This window comes from Lampris incognitus, chromosome 1 (assembly GCF_029633865.1).
Source record: "Lampris incognitus isolate fLamInc1 chromosome 1, fLamInc1.hap2, whole genome shotgun sequence".
In the NCBI taxonomy this organism is placed as follows: domain Eukaryota; kingdom Metazoa; phylum Chordata; class Actinopteri; order Lampriformes; family Lampridae; genus Lampris; species Lampris incognitus.
The window spans coordinates 96,389,623-96,410,386 of NC_079211.1; the positions used below are offsets into that span (position 1 = coordinate 96,389,623).

Consider the following 20,764-nt stretch of genomic DNA (forward strand, 5'->3'; position numbering starts at 1 on the left):
TCCTGGAAAAAACCCCCTTTCAGATACGACAGTAAATCCCAGTTACGTCAAACCCCGTCCTGTCCCATCATCGCTCCCGTAATGTCACCTCCTTGTTCAAACTGAGCTTATTGAAAAGGCAGATGGACTTGATTATTCTGATGTGCTGCTGTTTATTATATGTTACCAGCTTTTGCATGAGTGTAATTCATCTTTTTCTTTTTCCGTCAATGCAAGTTTCCCCTTCGAGGTCTGAAGAACGTCTCTCGTCTTCCCACACTCAGCACAACTGGGATAAAGTGTTAGTATTCCTGCCATTTATCAAAGCAGAAATTACAATCACACATTGCACAAGGGATAGAGAAGTGTCCTAAAAATGGCAGAGCCAAATGGACCAGCAAAAAATGATTTCGACGTGGTTTACAGTATAAACCGTTTTATGCATATTGAGATGCGTCTGCTTTTTCTACTTTAATTAGGATTATAGAAATACACTGTTGGTTGGTACAACTCACACTTTTTGCATTGCAGAATAGTTTTAGATTTATAACCGCTTTTTTTTCCACATCAGGGGCGCGGCAACAGGGATAGCCACCGAAGATTATCATTAATTTATTCGGCGAATTATTTCTCATACCTGTCGGTGGCTGCCGCTTGTGTGTTACGATATCTTGGTGTTGTGTAGCAATATTTTGCCGTTAAAACTGCTCCTAACCTGGCTGGAATTTGCAAAGACCGGCTGTAATCACTGTCAAAGTGTTAAACTGACAGCTTTAACGTTAAGGAGAGGCCATGCTCTGTCAAGAGCCCTTCACACACACACACACACACACACACACACTTCTACCCTGTAGCTATCAAATGGGACAAATGGTTTAAATGTAGACTTAATAGCTTTTTCAGAGGTGGGTTGCGGCCCCAGTGAGGGCTTTAAATTCCTGGGCTCGGTAAAGTCATCAGACTAAAAGAGAGAGATAGAGAAAGCAAGAGAGGGACTTTATAAGCCAGGTGTGTCTCCACTGGCCCTGAGAGCAGACCTCAAAACGCACACACACACACACACATGCACGCACACACACAAAAGGACAAAATGGCCCCGATGTTGCCGTCGGTGTCTCTCTCACGTCAAGCCTCTCGCAATGCCCGTAAATTATTTATTTCCATACCCGGCCTTTTCGCCAAGGCCGCGAAACACTCGGACATGGGATGTTATTTCCAAGCGGAAGGTCACCGTTTCAAATGGCAGACACACCTGGTTGAAGCTGATGGGCTTGTCCCTGCGCCCTGTTTGCACCAGGAGTTTGTACGCCAGGACCCCATCGTCAGAGCCATTCCTGTAGCTGTTCTGGGTGATGCGGCCTGCCTCCCAGTCCTTGTCAAATGCCTGCTGGAGACCTGGAGGGAGAACAGCGGGACAGCGTGATTTTCGGAGAGAACGGGAAAGGTTGGGTATTGCTTGGGCAAGCTCCTCTTCCTTTTCGCCAAATTTCGAAGGGAGACAAAACCGTCCCAATTCCCGAGTCTCCGTTTCATGGTTTCAGCTCGCAATACACCACAGCCCGGCATAGCACGAACCGGCAAACCAAACTGAACCCTGTAATAAGCTTAATTGATTTAATATGATAACTGCACTTCATTCTTAACTGTCACAACCAGACTTCAAAAGCCCAAAATCGGTTGCTTTTGATTCAAGGCGGTCATTAGGGGAAATATCAGTAACATGTGGCTCTCGTTCCCCTGTTACTCTCTTGTCCATATGTGAATCGCTTCCCTCCGTCTCTGCTCTACCCCATGGCCCGCGCTGTGGTCCGTCTGTGGGACATGTTGTTTTGGGTCTCACTTCTCGGCCTGTCTGGCTCCAATTTGTCCCGCCATCGCAGCAAGCGATATCAAACACAGCTCTCCCTCGCCTTCTCAGCCACCCCACTGCCTGTGTGGCTCCACGCCTTCGCGGGGGCTCGCACACACGGCGTTTCCCCATTGGAAACGTATCAGCGAATGCGAGAGCGCTCGCTCGCCGTCGTTTACCGGTCAGCATGATAGCAAATCCTTTATTTTTGATCTATGGTTGGTGTAGATGGGAGCGAAACGCCTTCGCTCAGGGCAATCCTAACAGTCGTGGGTCTGGGATAGAGCCAGCGTCCCCGCTGACAGTGTAGGGCTGGGTAATAACTCAATACTATTGTTCATCATCTGTCAGTGGTATTTTATCGAGATGGAATTTGGACACGGCCATATTGTGATCTACAACTTTGTTGCCTAAAAGGATCATAAGAATCCATTACCTAAAATATCTCACAAAATGACGTCTGAAAAATTCGAGGGCGAGGCAACAGCGCTAATCACTGTGCCATAGTAGTGCTAGTTTTTTTGGGGGGGGGTTCCCCCCCCTTTTTTTTTCTCCCCAATTGTACTTGGCCAACTAACTCACTCTTCGGAGTCTGGTCGCTGCTCCACCCCCTCTGCCGATCTGGGGAGGGCTGCAGACTACCACATGTCTCCCCTGATACACGTGGAGTCGCCAGTCGCTTCTTTTCACCTGACAGTGAGGAGTTTCGCCAGGGGGACACAGCACATGGGAGGATCACACTATTCTCCCCAGCCCCCCCCCCCCCCCCCCCAAACAGGCGCCCCGACCAAGAGCAGGCGCTATTGCAGCGACCAGGACACGTACCCACATCCAGCTTCTCACCCGCAGACACGGACAATTGTGTCTGTAGGGACGCCCGACGAAGCCGGGGCTAACACGAACCGGCGATTCGAACCGGCGATTCCCATGTTGGTACGCAACAGAATGTTAGTTTGATATTACACTTTACATTACCAAACAGTTCAATGTGATGGACCTCAAGGGGGAGTCTTGGATATAATATTTTTGCATACACAAGCGGATATCATGATATATATTGTGTAAAATTCCCTATCGTGACAATATTGTCCATATCACCCAGCGTTACTAGGTAACCTCTCTCTGCCAGTACACCAATATGATTGAAAGCAACGTCAAATGGCTCAAATCCTGAACTGCAGTGACTGTAATCATTCGTTTCCATTATTCAAAAGTGAAATAACTTCTAATAACTTTTAATGGCTTTCGTTTTAGTGGCGGCTGTTTAGTGCTCCAGCCGAGAGATTACGATGCTTGCTAGACTTTTTCATTTCAACCAAAATTAAACCCGGCTGTAGCCTAGATGGTGCGTACCATGTAGGCTGTACTGGCCTGTCCATTCCCAGGCCAGTAGGTTGGAGAGAGAAAACCTTCAAGTGGGAGTTTACCTTGCAGCCATTCCCTGAAGTAATGCAGCCACATGCGGGGCAGCTGCCCGTTGTCCTCCTTCAGCACGTAGCGCACGGTGTGAAACCTCTGGTGCAGCTGGTGCAGCAGGGGCTGGTCCTGGGCGTAGTCGCCCCGCTGCGTCACCACGTACATGTTGTAGAAGGAGAAGAACTTGAACTGAGCGCCAATGAAGTCGTACTCGCTGGTCTCCCTGGGCACGATGTCCGTCAGCTCCAGGCCATCGCGCACACAGGTGGTCCCATACAGGCTGACCCCCAGCAGGCAGAGGAACAGCGCGATTACAACCACCTACAGGGACAAGGAGAAAGTATGACCACTCCGGTCTTTGCAAAATAACATATTCCATTTGGGTGATGTAGTCTACATTACAGGATTTCATGACTCCGCGTGCATATAAATCAACACCATGTGCACAACAACTGAAGCAATCAAGTCACACTTTTTTTTAACATGCTTGTTTTGATGCTGTGGCAAGATTGCCCCTGCCCTGAAAAGGAGCGGTCGGAAAAACCTCTTGTTGCAGAGCGAGGAACATCCACTGCTAACGCTGTTTGAAAGAAAGTATATAAAAATACTGATGCACGATTTTCCAAGTTCATGTAGATGTCAACACTTTTTTTTCCCAAAGTAGTGCTGCATGAATGAATGCGTTTTGCAAATGGAAATTTTGATCTGTATCAAAACAGAGCAAATAAGAAAAAGAAAAAAAAACACTAGGGCTCTATATTTTTTTATTTAGCGCTAAAGATAAAACCGAGATCCTCTAATCATGACTGTGTGACTGTCCTCCTTCTGGGTCCTTAAGGGTGTTCGGGTTCTGCCTTGATCCTGAGGACGCACTATTATGGACTCTTTATACCAAAAAATGGAAAGGGAATTAATTAGTTGTTGATGTCTTTGTTCTGTTATATTTAGGTGCCTTTCCCAAATAAAGAAAACATTTAAACAAAAAAAAAAAAAGGGTCTTCAGGTGGGCGTAGAGGCCGATCCTGGAGCCACATATTTTGGGGCAATGTGGGAAAGGGTGTGAAGGAGTGGTTGAGGATAGGGTTTGGGCCTTTCCGGTAACTAGCTCCTCTCTGAGCCTGCGCTTGTTTTCAGCAGCACGGTGGAGGTCGTGGCTGTAGCACGCAGCACCCCCCACGGACAGCCAGTCTCCAGGCCTCCCTGTTTTTCGCTGCTTGTTCCCAGATGTTAAGGTCAATTCCAAATCTTTTGGTGTGGGCCTTAATGTTATTTTTATATCACTTGTTTTGTCCTCCTGGGCACGGCGCCCTGTCACGAGCTGAGTGTGAGCGTGCAATTGACTCAGATAGGGAATATCTAGTCACAACCTCAAACTTCTTGGTCAAGTTCGTTCTGCTACTAGAATCACTGATGACTCGCCTTCCCACTAAAATCCTCACCACAATGAGACCAATGAGTCAGTAAAAACAGATGCTTCACTTTCACACTGATCTCTCTCTCTCTCACACACACACTTACAGTCTAAACTAAGCTTACCTTGGTGGTGGGCTGCAGGAGGAAGGGCGCGTAGTGCTTCTCAGCAAAGGAGGCCAGGGTCCAGCGGGAGCAGGGGGGCTCCAAGCAGCGCAGGCCCAGAGAGGCCTCCCCGAACTGCGACAGGAGGTCCCTGGTGGAGCTGGCGTTCTCCGCATCTCCCTGGGGCCCCGAGGCGGAGTTGGGGGGCTGTGGGGCAGCAGGTTGGGGAGGTGGGCGGTGGTGGGAGAAGGTGGTCGAACCTCCACTGCCGCAGCTACTGCTGTTGTTGTTGTTGAGGTTACCGTGGTTACTGCTGCCACTCCTGCTGCCACTGCTGTGAGTGCTGTAGTATTCGTTATTAGCATTGGCCCTGGGTGGAGCCGGTCCTGGGTTGATGGGCTGAACCGAGATCTGTGATCTGGGCTCGGCCGTGGTGTAGAAAGCCTGCGTGCGGGGGTCGTACTCTGTCCTGAGCTGCACCGTGGACTGCATCGTGATCTGCGTCTGCTGGGCAAAGCCGTGGCTGCTGTAGGAGGGAGGGGGGCTGCTGTAGCTGGGGGGAGGGGTGCGGTAGGAGGGGGGAGGGGTGCGGTAGGAAGGGGGAGGACTGTATCGGCTACCGTCCGCCCCGTCCAGGTAGGCCTGAGGCTCGATCTGGATCACATGATTGGCACATGGGCTGGAGAGATGGGGAGAAGGAGACAGGCAGAGAAACAAACAATGGTAAGAGTTAGAGACAATGAGGGAGAGAGAGAGAGCAAGAGAACATGTTTTTAAAAAATTTTATTTCTGATTTTTCCCTTTTTTGCGCGTCTCGTGTCGCGACGTATCTGCCTTGACAGGGCGGCGACGGATACAGCGACGGGCACCTGTGGAGGGAATCGAATGGCGTTTATTCTTTCGCGCATCGGCGTGCCCGCCGTTCCAGTCGGCGTGTCTCGACGGGCGGCCAGACCGGTGAGATTTAATAAAGATCGTGAAAGATAAGACAGCCAATCAAAGAACACGGCGGAGAGACAGCCAGCCAGCCAGCCCAGAGGATAGACAGGCTTACACACAGCCTACCCTAAACAGCAATTAAGATATGACTGAGGGGGATGACGGTGACGATGCCTCCTAGATAACCACCCGGAAGCTTTAATCGAGAAGAACACCGGTGGCAGCATGCACGCTTCTCGCAGTGGTGACCGGTTCTGACCATCCATCACACGTGCCTAAGAGCATGCGTGTGCACGTGTCGGGTCGTCTATACCAGTGTTTCTCAACCGGGGGTCCGCGGACCCCTAGTGGTCCGTAGTGTAATTGCAAGGGGTCCGTGAAAATAAAATATCTTTATAAAAAAAAGATCCTATGACATTTATAGAAATAGGATTATTTCACTCAAATGTGACTTAGACCTTTATCTACCTAAACTATAAAGGGTAACAGGACTTTTTTTCTCTAATTACATCTGTTTCACAAGTGTAATCTATTGTATTTTGATAAGAGATCTCGCTCCCGTTTGCATTGTTAAAAGTTACTGCATAAGAATTCTGTTGTTACATATATCTGAAAGTTACTGAATACATATTCTGTTTTGTTACATATATCTGAAAGTTACTGAATACATATTCTGTTTTGTTACATATATCTGAAAGTTACTGCATAAGAATTCTGTTTTGTTAACTATATCTAAGTTACAACTGAAAGCTCTTATTTTTGCCCCAAAGAGTGAATAAATGCTATAGTGCAATTTAAAATGCAGTGTCTACTGTTTCTATCCAATTGCAACCCCCCTCCCCCAAGATCAGGTGGAGGGGTCCTCAGGGTAGATCAAAAATACGCAGAGGGTCCAGGACCCCAAAAAGGTTGAGAACCACTGGTCTATACAACACGGGAAAAAGGGGCAAATAACGACGTGAAATACGGGAGTTGGAAACGGTCTACCTGTAGAAGCAGCAGAAGATGTCGAAGCGCCGGTCCTCTCGTCGGTAGAGGTCCATGCTGAGGATGGCGGGGAAGATGAGCAGCACCATGGCGAAGTTAAACACCACCACGACCGCGGCCTGCAGGGGAGGGGGGGGGGGGCAGGAACGCACAATGTGACATTTTGTGAAAAAGAAAATATTGTCGTTTCTTGTGTTACTTCAAATGCAGGAAACCAATGTTCGGCGTTGTAAGTGGACTAAAACGCACACACACACAAAAAAAAAAAAAAAAAAGGAGTCCAAAAGAATTATTCGGAGAAAACGCCACCGGCAAATGAGGCGAACGGCGCATCCGAAAACCCCTGGAATTCGGGAAAAAAAAAAAAAAGGAAGCTGGCCTCCCGAAACAGTACAGTTAAATGATCAATCACAACGCGTTATCTCTCACAAGAATTCCGCGCTTACAGCCAAGCCCGGTTCGGCATCACTTTGAAACCGTTATCTTGGCAAACAGATTTACGGCCTACTCGAAAACACAAAGCAACAGGGAAACCCTGATTTCCCCCCCCCCTTTTTTTTATAAGCATCTGGAAAAGCAGGGGGGAAAAAAAGTTTTCAAAAATGCTTTGGACACATTCTCAAATCTTTCCATGTTCAAAAAAAAAAAAACTATCGATGCGAAGAGAAAAAAAAAACAAACAAAGTTTATGTTTTTGTATCTGTGCGAGTGTGTATTCGCGTGTGCGTGCGTGTGTGAGAGTGTGTAACAGACACCGGTGGAGTGTGTAGTTTGGTATCTGAGGGTGGTGCACTGGAGCACAGAGTGGGGGCTGGGGTTAGATTGGGACCTTGCCCAGAATACAATCTAGATCCTACGTAGTTGCCAGACCACTGCATGAGCATGCACGCACACACACACACACACGCACACACACAGAGTCTTGTGTGTGTGCCAGACCACCCAAGGAACCAGAGGCCCGCGGGGCCTGAGGTGATGAGCAGGCGCTGGGGTTGTGCAGACAACACACGTCTCTCTCACACACACACACACACACAAAAATACACATGCACACACATATCTTCTGACAGCTTACAAAACTCTGCAGCCTCCCACTTAAACCACACCTTGACACCAACCAGACGTACACAGGCGTCCACACACACACACACACACAATAAAATTGCTTTCCTCACCACCCCTCATTCCTTACTTCACTCACTACTCAGTCAATACACAGAGAGAGAGAGAGCGAAAGAGAGAGAGATGAAAGTCTTGTAAATATAGGAGGACACTTGGTTCTCTACTGACTGATCTACTGACAACCTGGAAGGTATCATAATACAAACACACACACACACACACACACACACACACACCCTTAACACTTGTTGTGACCGTTTGCTGACCCCCTGAATGAATACCGGAGAGAGGAGGCTCATATTTATCATCAGAGCTGTCCTCTTTGTGTGTGTGTGTGTGTGTGTGTGTGTGTGTGAGAGAGAGAGCAAGGGAGAGAGAGAGTATGTGTTCTTTGTGTTGTTATCCAGCTAAGATTACTGTTTTTTTTTCCTGTTTCCCCCCCGAACAAGGGGGGTGATATGACGGAGATAGAAGAGACGGAGTCAGGGGGAGCTGATGATTCCATTGAGGAGATTGAAGGAAGTGCTTTACGCTGATAAAGTGTTCTCTCTCTGTCTCGCACTTCCACAAACACACACAAACCACAACTGCATGACAAAAGATACTCATCTGTCAACAACGGCAACGTTGAATCGTACATGGAAGGCAAATACCCCTCAGTGAGGTTTGTGTGTGTGTGTGTGTGTGTGTGTGTGTGTGTGCCCCCTACAAGAGCAGGCATGGATTAGACCCATGAGGTAAATGGATCATGTTTGACAGACCTGCTGTACTAAAGCCATCTATCCACACATGCTAATATTCTGCTCACTGTGGCGACGTCTTGCCTGACTCTTTATGTGCGTGTGTGGGTGGGTGGGGAACGAGAGCGAGAGGGAGGGAGAGAGAGAGGGAGAGAGAGAGAGAGAGAGGGAGGGAGAGAGAGGGAGAGGGAGAGAGAGAGAGGGAGAGAGAGAGAGAGGAGAGAGAGAGAGAGAGAGAGAGAGAGAGAGAGAGAGAGAGGGAGAGAGAGAGTGAGTGAGTGAGAGAGGGAGAGAGAGAGAGAGAGAGAGAGAGAGAGAGAGAGAGAGAGAGAGAGAGAGAGAGGAAGAGAGAGAGAGAGAGAGAGAGAGAGAGAGAGAGAGAGAGAGAGAGAGAGAGAGAGAGAGAGGTCAATAATTGCCATTGTGTCTGAGTGAACGTGTGCGTGAGTTAGCCCAACCATTTGCCAAAGTGACGGACAGTCAGTCAGACAGATGGACGGAGGGACACTTCTCTCTCTGTCCCAGTTTTCACTGCTTGGGTGACGTCTATAATTACTGACAGATGTTAGGAGTCAGAACCCCCTTCAGCATACCCCCACCCAGCACACACACACACACACACAAAACACACACACACACCATCAGTCAAACTTGCATATGCAGGCACGCACGCACACACACACACACACACACACACACACACACACTCACGGGAAAACAACCAGGAACACACAGACAGACACAGACACTCTTATACACACAGTTAAACTCTTGCTTTTCAAACCTCCCACACAGATACCACAACCCCCACACAAGCACACTTATGCTTAGCGTGAGGACATGCAGACGTACACGCACATGTACACATGTGAGTGCGCGCGCACGCACACACACACACACACACACACACACACAGGGATTGAGTTACGTGGACCTCAGCCACAATCTGGACAGACACTGGGCCCGCCATTAAACAGCTTCTAAATGAGACGGCGGGGAGGTGGTTTTAGCAAAGCACATATGCTGCTGCTGCTCACACACTCGCTTGCATTGTGATGAATGAGACGGAGTCGCTCTAACTTTTCGTGACGACGAGTTAAAGCCGCTTCTTTTCTCTTTCGCTTCAACTTGTCGCCGCGAGGTAAACGCCGGTCGCACCCACACTGGTCCCCTACTATACGCCTCGCTTTCACTGTGCAGTTCTTTTTTTTTAAAATTTATTTCTGTTTCCTCCCAATTTAGCGGCCAATCGATCCCTATTTTAATTCAAACACCCACCCTCGTACTGCGCACGTTCGCCAACCGCATCTCTCCGGCCGGCGGTCTCGAAGGAGACCCCCTCCCCACTTTGGTGACAAGGCGACTCGAGGCCGAACCAGAGACGCATTCACGTGACGAACACAAGCCGACTCCGCCCCCCTCCCTAAGACGGCGTCGCCAACGATTGCTGCTTCATCGAGTCCGGCCATAGTCGGATCTGACGAGACCGGGGCGCGAACCCCCGTCCCTGGTGGGCAACTGCGTCGACGCAAAGCCGATGCTTAGACCGCTACACCACCGTGGACCTTCGCTGTGCAGTTCTGTCCGCCACCGGGACAATGAAGGCTCGATTTATGGCGCGAAGGAAGCGTACCAACCACCGCACAACCCAAATAGGAAGAGGACGGCCGCTTTTGTTTCCCCTGGTAGCCATCAGTATAGCTGTCCCCAGGAACGGAAACGCCGGACGGCGGACGACCGGCATGACAGAGGAAACGCTACCTGTCAAAAGAAAAAGAACCCCCCGTAGACGGCAACGAGGGTGAAGAGGGGGAGCGATAGAAACGGAGGCAAAACGAGACTGAGCCTCGGCCGGGCACTCTCGATGGAGAGAGCTCCGGGGCTTGAGAGGGCTACAAACCGACATTCGGTTGGCATCATTTCTGCCGGATCAGTGAGCAACACAACCTGCCTACTTATTAACACCACCAGATGTTTTACTCCGCCCTCGCCGTGGCACCGAGACCCGGGTTTCTGGTTCAAACTGGGATTCTTAACGGTTGTTTCTTGATCTGGACAGTAGCCAGGCGGCTAATGAGCGGAAAGCGGGCCGGTTGTCTTTGCGACAGCGGTGCAAACAATGATACCACTTGGAAACACTGGTGGGGTGGTGGGGGGGGGGTGAAAAGTTGTCTGCCTGAGGTTTAAGAAAATACAAACAGCCCCCATAAAAACTTGAGTCAACAAAGAGTAAGGGTAACACTTTAGTATGGGGAACGTAGTCACCATTAATTAGGTGCTTATTAGCATGCAAATTAGCAACATATTGGCTCTTCATTGGTCATTATTACGTACTCGTTAATGCCTTATTCTGCATGGCCTTATTATACAACCAGTAAGCCGTTAACTATGAGTTTTCCTTCTATAACCTCAGAAGTATTGCTTGTTAGTAGTACCATCTCAATATGCTTTGCTTAGTATGGCCTTTATAAGGTGGTAGTACCACAAGAAGAGTTATTCTCCCTTACTAACACGTAATGAATATGGTCTGTTCTTACATAACAAAACACAAAACTACAAGTGTTCATAGTGTTAAATTACTGTAAATTAAGTTTTTGTTACTTAGAATATGTTCCCCATAATAAAGTGACATCTTGATCATTACTAATTCACTAGTAATTAAGTTTTTTTATGTTCCCCATACTGAAGTGTCACCAGAGTAAGATACAGATAGTTAATTAAGGATGCACGTGCACACACTACCAGGCATACCTGCAGAGAAAAGGCTCTTAGCGCTGGGATGGGGATGAGAGCTGCCATGAAGAATGCAGTGACGTTACTGATGGAGGTGAGAGCAACGCTGGCCCCGGTCCTCTTCAGACACTCCCCTGTGCGGTCCTGGGAGACAGGCAAAGCCAGCAAACAGAGAACAAGGGAGAGACGGAGAGAGACGGAAAGACGGTGTGAGAGAAAAGCAATTAACGCAACTTTACCTCGCAGGTTTTTTTAGCCGAGGGCAGACGTCTGTCATTAATACACGGGGGATTATGTGCAATTATAGTTGCGCTGAGACTGAGATGAGTCCCGAAAGATTTGAAGTGCTCTTAACTAATTCACCTGGGCCCGTCAGCGTCTGTCTGGAGATCAGAGAGGAAGAAAGAGGAAAGGCTATGGTGTACTTTTGGAAGGGCCATTACGATAACTGGACTTCTTCTCTGCCGGCAGTAAAAATACCCACTGTTGTACATATAGATGATAAGCACGCACACACACAAACACACACACGCACACGTGCACACAGCCTCTTGTGAGTTGAGGGGCGATTGCGTGAAAAAGTCGAGGACGTGCAGGACCACACAGGGAGCGGGTTGTGCGCATGTGTGTGTTTGTGAGTGTGTGTCAGACAGGAGGGATCAGGTTCGGCTCTGTTTAGTTTTCATCTCAGCCACATAAAGGAAGCTGGGGGGAGGCGTGGGGGTGGGGGGGGAGGCACGGGGAAAACAAACACAAGCAAAAACATGTCTGTGTTTTTCCCCTTCTCATGCTGGAGATGAAAAATTACCCCCCCCCCCCGGTGCGCGCACACACACACACACACACACACACAACACACACAAAATGATCTCGACTCCTAACTTTGCCTTTTGTTTGTTTCGTACATTCTTTCGCCACATAGGACAGGATACGGCGGAGGGAGACGAGAAATAGTGCCCTCAAAAATCCACTCGCAGGCCCGTGACCACAAAGCGCCGTGAGGGCGAGGTATGCGCCTTTGCCTGTTGATCGAAGGGGGCGACCCCCTCGCGAGGCCTCAAACTTTGCGTGACTGCCGACGAGGAAACAAGTCGACAAATAAACCCCCGCTCGGAAAGGAGGGGAAACATATCCGTCCGATGCTTATTTAGGGGAAACCCCTAAATAATAGGGGAAACCCCTAAATAAACGACGGGAGAGGAGTCTGCCTTCGCCAATGTCTGTGAAAGTGATGCTGCGGGGGGGGGTCCTCTCTGTTTTTCGCTTACTGGGGACACCGTAGGCGGACGGGTGCTTTTCGGCGATGTCAGCAGTGCGGAAAAACAAGTCATTTCGGGGGATTGAAAAAAAGCAGCGCGATGGCGTGGGACACGAGGAGCTGACCGAACTTGTGGAGTGGACGAAGTGGTGAGCGGAAGTTGCTGAGAATGGGCAGGGGGTTCACTGGGAGACGGGCTCTGCCGGGCCGGCTGAGTGTGTGTGTGGCATAGCAGTCGTTTGATGCTACATCACAGGCACAGACAGGCATTCACACATTCCTCATTCACAGAAGATAAGAAGATGACAGAGGGGTTGGTGGGAGGAGATGAATGTGTGTGTGTGGGGGGGTGGCTCACCTCAAATGGTATCCTCTTGTTCTGTCCCGTCTCACTAAAGGCGTGTGCAAGGAGGAACACATCATCCACCCCAACACCCAGAGCCAAGAAGGGCAGCACCTGTAACACACACACACACACACCGAACACCGCATTACGGACACGCACGTTTTGTGAGTCGCAAGCGGTAACACGAGAATGTGTGCTATTGAAAATGACTGTTCGGGTATCGGTCATTCATTCCTGGTTCGTTGTCAAGATAAAGGCTAGAATAAAAAGTTGTACATCTTTTTTGGGGGGTACAAGAGGTTCTGTTCTTTACCTGAAGTGCATGGGAGACCACTTTCTTGCAACTTTAGCGGATCTGGTAATAAGCTGTTAATGGGACTATTTCACCGCTGTTTACGGCGCAAACACAACTATGCCGCTGTGAAAGCATATAGCACAGAAGTCATCCGTTTATGATCTCTTGGACGTCCTCAAAAGAATAATTCTTATACTTTCGGCTGACCTGAGGAGTGCATTTTGTAACCTTCAGACCCATTAAGGCATACTCTCATACATGTCGTAACAGTGGTAATGACCACGGATGTGTAGACTCGCTAGCCCTTGGCTAGAGGGTCAGACCCTTTAGTTGACTGGTTAGTGCAGCTGCCCGTGGTGCGGGGCAACCTGGGTACGACTCCCGGCTGCCCCCTGAATTCTCGCTGTATTGGTGTCAGAAGTGGGATGCATATGCACTTCCCGAAGGAGAGGGGGTAGCCAGGAATCGAATCTGGGTCCCCCACACCACAGGTGACTGCACTAACCAGTCAACTAAAGGGTCTGACCCGTTAGCCAAGGGCTAGCGAGTCTATACATCCGTGGTTATTACAATATTGTATCATCTTATCTTATAGATTACATTATATTATATACTGTTAAATGAGAATGGGACACACCTTTTTGAGCCTTGTCGACCCTGCACATTACCGATCCTTGTAAATAATGTGTTTATCGTTATTCTCGTCTTAATTATTGCCTTACCTTACTACTTTTATCTTCTGTTAATGGCTTTTTATCAACGTTTATTCACCTGCATATGTTGCTGACCTGACCCCTTGTCACAAGCATTTCATTGTTCAGAATGACTCAGTGAGATTTTGCACATTCTTCTGACAAATAAAGACTTTGTGAACTAATACTCTGGTGATGTGGTGCATGAGCTCGAAGCCCCACACGAGTTTGATGAGCGAGTTTGACTTAGATGAAAATATCACCGACTGACCAGCGACTGTCTGACGGGTTAACTGGTGCACAAGGACTGGCCATTTGTTTGCTGTGATACACACAGAAGCATGGCTGACTTGATCAACCATCCAAGCGACTGGGTGGTCGGCAGGGATGGGCGTCGTTAAGATTTTGACAGTACTACTACCGTAGCCGATACCGCTTATCGATCCGGTACTTTAATGGTACTCGGTTCTTTTCGTTATTTTTTTTAAGAGAAAAAAAACAAAAAAAACAAACACAAAACAAGAACAGAATTAACATTGCTTTATTTTCTCATGTCTGGACAAAGTGTTACTTTTAATCATCAACCCACGTTTGTATAATTTAGCTAACTCCGTGTGGGCTCTGGGCTGCTAGTATACATAACACAGCTGAGGTGGATGGGTCAACGAGAGACGAACTACGAGCTAAGCAGTCGAAAACTGCATTTCTCCACCTGAATTTGATGCACTTTCGCCGGACGTTTTGAGAGATGGCTTGCGTTTCTGCCCTTACATGTAAAAAACGTGTTGCACTTGTGGCAACAAGTATTGTCTAGTGAAGTAAAGCCAGACTTGTGGCCGTTTAGTTCTCTCTCCACCGTTGTCACTAAGAGCTTGTCAATATTACGCTCTTCGATAATTTAGCACCGGTGCCCATTTAATACCGGGTTTCGGTACCCATCCCTAGTGGTCAGCAGATGTGAGTGAGTTACCTGCGTGGTGGCAGCGTTGAAGGAAATGCCTAGGAGAGAGCAGAGGCCCAGGCCAGCTGCCACAGACAGCGCCACCAGCAGGACACCTGCCAGTCCTACAGCCCCCTGAGACTTCGCGCAATCCCAACGCAGCATGGTCAGACACGCATAGGCCAACTGGGGACAAACGGCAGACAAATTGTACATATGTCATTTGACCCACACATATATGAGTGTGTAACAACCAATAAAATATTCAATTGTACATATGGGAATTGATTTTAGCGTTTGTATATCATCATCAATGTATGCAGATTGACGCATATAAGATGTATTGACACATGTAAGATATAAGAATAACAAACACACGATAGAAACATCATTTAAGCCACGATTGGAATTTGGAAGTGTTATCATATAAGTTAGTTTAAAGAACGTTTTCTTGACATAAAACTGCAAGCATGTTAACTTTTAGTTATGTTTCAGTAACTTTTAATTTTCTATTGATTTCTAGAGGAGGAGCGTGTACCCGCTACCTCGCTTGCTTTCAAGTTAACACCACCTGGCCTGAATCTTATTAGACAAGCGGATGAACATGTTGCCAAATAACCAAGCTACTCTGCTGCCAAATGACAAAGACTTCCCTTTGATTACTTCTTTAATGATTTAGGCGTGTCATCCGCTGCTTGAGGCTGTGATGAAATTGCGTTTTCCCATTAGGGATGTGAAAAAAGAAATGAAACTGAAGAAGAAAAAAAAAGAGTCACCCTAAGCCTGATAAGCACACAGATCCATGCGAGATTCCTACCATGAGCAGGTAGCCGCTGGCCACACGGATGACGCTGATGTCAGAGAAGGACTTGAGGATGTCGTCAAGCGTGGTGGTGGTGAAGGATAAAACCTTCTGGGACGAGTTTGCTGCAACACTCTGCTGCACCACCTGAGGGGGAGGGGGGAGAGAGCGAGGGAAAGAGACAGAAAGAGACAGACAGACAGACAGACAGACAGACAGAGACAAGAGAGACAGAGAGAGACAGACGGACAGACAGACAGAGACAGAGAGACGGACAGACAGACAGAGACAAGAGAGACAGAGAGAGAGACAGACAGCCAGACAGAGACAAGAGACAGACAGACAGACAGACAGAGAGACAAGAGACAGAGAGAGAGAGACAGACAGAGACAAGAGAGACAGAGACAAGAGAGACAGAGACAGAGAGATAGACAGACAGACAGAGATAAGAGAGACACAGATAAGAGAGACAGCCAGCCAGACAGAGACAAGAGAGACAGACAGCCAGACAGAGACAAGAGAGACAGAGAGAGACAGACAGCCAGACAGAGACAAGAGAGACAGACAGACAGAGACAAAGAGAGAGATAGACAGCCAGACAGAGACAAGAGAGACAGACAGCCAGACAGAGACAAGAGAGACAGAGAGAGACAGACAGCCAGACAGAGACAAGAGAGACAGAGAGAGAGATAGACAGCCAGACAGAGACAAGAGAGACAGACAGACAGACAGACAGACAGAGACAGATGGACAAACAGATAGAGACAAGAGAGACAGACAGCCAGACAGAGACAAGAGAGACGAGAGAGAGACAGGCAGTCAGCCAGACAGAGACAAGAGAGACAGAGAGAGAGACAGGCAGACAGCCAGACAGAGACAAGAGACAGGCAGACAGCCAGACAGAGACAAGAGAGACAGACAGAGACAGAGCGAGAGCATGGTAAATGCCGATCCCTCAACCATTTCAGTCATCATTTTCTAGCAATAAGACAAATTTCTCCAAGGACAACAGACCGCCCATCCTATTTAAGGAGTAGCAGGACAGGAGCGGCAGAGTCTTTTTTTAGAAGTTGTGTTCAAAAACAGGGTTTTGGGCCGGGTACGTCATATACGACTGAACCGACTAAAAAAGGTTGGAAAACACACCCTCTGTGATGAGCGTTCCCAGTAATCTTTTCGCAATGCGGGCAAACTTAACTGACAATAAATCCGATTTTATAATACCGCACGGGATGACGAAGCGAGAATGAAACTCAAACCAAACAGGTGCCTGCCATACCCAGCACACCCAGTCTCGCGGACACGCAAACTCCTGCAACACAGAGCCCGTATAAACATGGAGAAGGAGGATTTCCCCCCCCCCCCTTTACTTCCTGTATTTTTCAACTTCTCCCCTGCTCAATTCGGATTGGCTCTTGCCGGTGGCAGTTAAGAGCTCAGGTGGCGACCCGCTCTGCGGAACAGTACGGTGCATTACAGTATGTCAAGACCTGCACAGATTTTCGACACAAAAATTGAACACATTTGAAATATTTGCGTTGCCACAACCTAGACGAGGCGGCATGATACTGAAGTCCTTAATCCTCGTTGTAACATGATCTAGATCTTATCATCGGGTGTGATCATCAAATCATGGCTATAACGTGTCTAAATTGTATCCAGCATTTGTCTAAATTGCATCCAGCATTTGTTGTAAATCATAAAAAAAAATCAATTCCTTAATAATAATCTCCCCTTCAGCGCGAGAGGTATTGAGGAGGCAAGCTGAAGACACAACGACCCATCATCTCTCCCCTCTCTCTCTCTCTCTCTCAGTACAGACAGATGGCTTCAAGATTGGCCTATAGTTACTACTCTGTGGGGAGCAATGCTGGCTGACACACATTAAGCAACACACACTACATCACGCACACACTCATGTGTGATCATGCACATGTGTTAGATACTTACACACATGCAAACACGTGTACTCGGGCATTAATGCTGCCACACCTTACCGTGCATTATCGCACAAATGTAAACACAATATGCACTATTATTAGCGCATGCTCGCACGTTTGTGTATCATTCATAACCAGAGCGCTATTTCATTGATTAAAAAAAGAAAAAGAAGGAATTCAAACAAACGGTCACACCTCCTACGTATCACTGAACACTGGGCCCCAAGATGAATGGCGCGCACACACACACGCTCTGGCTCTCCGTCTTTCACACAAACTCGCACACCACACACACACACACACAAGGTCACACGGTGCCGAGCAGAGGTTGGGGCCTCCAAAACAAAGACCAGATGATGTCACACATAAGCCACCAATGGGGCCACAGATGGGAAAGAGATTGTGTGTGAACTTTTCGTGAGTACGCGGGCTGCGTGGATGTGTGCGAGAGAGAGCAAAAGAGATAGTGTGCAAGAGAACAGAGAAACTGAGATAGTGTGTTAACGTTTGCGCGTGCGTGTGTGTGCGTGTGTGTAAGTGAGGGGGGGGGGGGATCGAGCCCTCCCTTAATGTATTCCAGGCATGCTTACGCCATTGCTCAATTGCTCCCCTCCGCTGAGCGGTGAGCATTGCCCACTACCGCACACCGACAGTAGGGTTAGTATCTATCAGGGGCCCAGGCTTTGGATGGGGCCTTTCCATGTTCACCTGTATCCGCCCTGTGATTTACAGTGTGGCTGTGGAGGGTTGAAGGGCTAAAATGAAGCCCTTCTCCCATGCATTCTCTCTCTCTCTCTCAATTGCTCTCTCTCTCTCTCTCAATTCAATTCTATTCAGTATGTGCTTTATTGGCATGACATACGTTTAGTACATATTGCCAAAGCATGTAAAACGACAACACAACAGCAACAATGATTATGAAAACAGCAACAACAACAATGATTATGATATCCAACAACAACAACAGCAATAGGTGCCGTCACCCACTGTCTCTCAGCTTATGGCAGGAAAATAGAAATGTTGCTGCAATGCTCGCCGCTGGCCCCCCTCCCAGGACCACTCGCAGCTTACCTGCGTCGTCCATTTCCTGCTACTCTGGAATCACATGTTCCGGCTCCTTGACAAAAGCCCGTCACTGTTTTTCGAATTTGTCACATTTAAGGAGAAAGTGCACCTCTGTCTCCACCTCATCTGTCATGCATTGACCACCTATCCGTTGCTCTTTTGGCAACCACGTCTTTTTACGTCTCCCCTTTTTAATGGCTAGACTGTGGTCCCTGAGCCTGTATTTGGTGAGGATCTGTCGCTGTGAGCATAGCTGTCTCTCTCTCTCTCTCTCTCTCTCTATGTCTCTCTATGTCTTACCTCAGAGTATCTCCTTTGCCAGGCCTCCAATATGGCTGCAGCTTTGTCTTCATTCCAATTGATGTGCGACCCCTCGTCATAGTCCCGCAGGTGCTCAAACATCTGCTTGGGTGTCATCAGCTGGAACATGGTCTGTAGGGCCTGAGCACTGGACGGAAGAATGGTGGGTAGAGATAGACAGGGGAGTATCAGCACGGCAGGTTGGACGGGCGAGTACAGAAAAGAATAGGTGGAACGGGGACGGGAAGACAGATATAAACGACTGAAGTTGATCGGGAGAGGGCTGAAGAAAAAAACAGGAGGCAAAGAGGAGAGGAACTGAATCCATGCAACATTCTCAGCGATTTCCTTGAAATTAGAATCAAATTAAAAATGATGACGTGTTTTAATCAAAGCATTTTTATGGAAATTATGACATATCATTGAGGGGCTAGACAAAAAAATAAATTTTGTTTCGATACATTTTGTTCTCCCTTGGTTAAATCATTTTTTTGTCAACAGAAACGCTATGCTAGGGGCGTCCTGGCGGTCTATTCCGTTGCCTACCAACACAGGGATCGGCGGATTGAATCCCCGTGTTTTCTCCGGCTTGGTCGGGCGTCCCTACAGACAAAATTGTCCGTGTCTGCGGGTGGGAAGCCGGATGTGGGTATGCGTCCTGGTCGCTGCACTAGCGCCTCCTCTGGTTGATTGGGGCACCTCTTCCGGGGGAAGGGGGAACTGGGGGGGAATAGCATGATCCTCCCACGCGCCACGCCCCCCTGGCGAAACTCCTCACTGTCAAGTGAAAAGAAGCGGCTGGCGACACCACATGTATCAGAGGAGGCATGTGGGAGTGTGCAGCCCTCCCCGGATCGGCAGAGGGGGTGGAGCCGCGACCGGGACGGCTCAGGAGAGTGGGGTAATTGGCCGGAGAAAAAAAAGGGGGGGGGGGGAAAGAAATGCTATGCTACATAAATAGAAGGATCACATTTGTTGAATGAATAATTGTGTAGTTTAAGGGCTCTTAAATGATTTTCACGCAGGTGTGCTTTGTGTTTAAAAGAGGTACTTGTTCCAACCCAGAGAAAATTCAACTTGATTTGCATATTCTGCAACTTTTCAAATGTTTCCTTGAAACTTGGATGAGGACACGGTAATGGTCAATCAATGTTAACATCAATTTATCAAATGTGGTCAACTAACTGGGCGGACGTCAGCTAACCACTCTCCTTATGAATGTGCTCTGTGTAATATGGTGATTACAGTAATGGTGGCAGTCGGTAAACAAGATGTAGACAGTGAGGACCAACTCACACATTAATAACCTGATAGAGGAACTAAATCACATACACACACACACACACACACACACATACACACACACCCTAATGACCCAACACTGCCAGGAAAAAAACGCAACCACAAAATAAATAACCCACGCCAGTGTACTGTGGACTAGTATTGGTATGTGTGTGTGCGTGTGTTTGCAGTGCACACTTGAGTGTATGTGTGTGTGTGTGTGTGTGTGTGTGTGAATATGCATAACATGCGAGTGCATGTCTGTATGCGGTCATTGATCTGTTGGTTGTGCGTGCATGTGCATGCATCTGGGATGCAGAAAATGTCCATCCAAAGTCATTTAAAGGGGTCTCAAACTTTCTTTTTTCTTTTTTTTTTACACTTTTGAGCTGAAAACATATTGGCATGATCCCGGGGATGGTATGAGTGCACGCATGATCAATTCAGCGACAAGTCATGGCGCAGCTTTGAGGGAGAAAGCTCCGCTTTTTCTAATGTCTAAGGGAAAACACGTTATCAACCCCTGCAAACTGTCTGCTTAATACGGGGGCATCAAAGCCACTGA

General features: G+C 48.1%; 1 protein-coding gene across 1 annotated transcript in view; it reads right to left on the minus strand.

Annotated features, from left to right (window-relative positions):
- Positions 1 to 20,764, minus strand: part of ptch1 (patched 1) — a 61,858-nt gene that overhangs the window by 19,127 nt on the left and 21,967 nt on the right. The window contains exons 8-16 of the mRNA XM_056275959.1: positions 18,919 to 19,066; positions 15,629 to 15,760; positions 14,842 to 14,997; positions 12,897 to 12,995; positions 11,299 to 11,424; positions 6,686 to 6,804; positions 4,781 to 5,438; positions 3,256 to 3,565; positions 1,232 to 1,374 (exon numbers count right to left, since the gene is read on the minus strand). Of these exons, the coding sequence (XP_056131934.1) occupies positions 1,232 to 1,374; positions 3,256 to 3,565; positions 4,781 to 5,438; positions 6,686 to 6,804; positions 11,299 to 11,424; positions 12,897 to 12,995; positions 14,842 to 14,997; positions 15,629 to 15,760; positions 18,919 to 19,066 (1,891 nt within the window). The remainder of the gene's footprint in view (positions 1 to 1,231; positions 1,375 to 3,255; positions 3,566 to 4,780; positions 5,439 to 6,685; positions 6,805 to 11,298; positions 11,425 to 12,896; positions 12,996 to 14,841; positions 14,998 to 15,628; positions 15,761 to 18,918; positions 19,067 to 20,764) is intronic.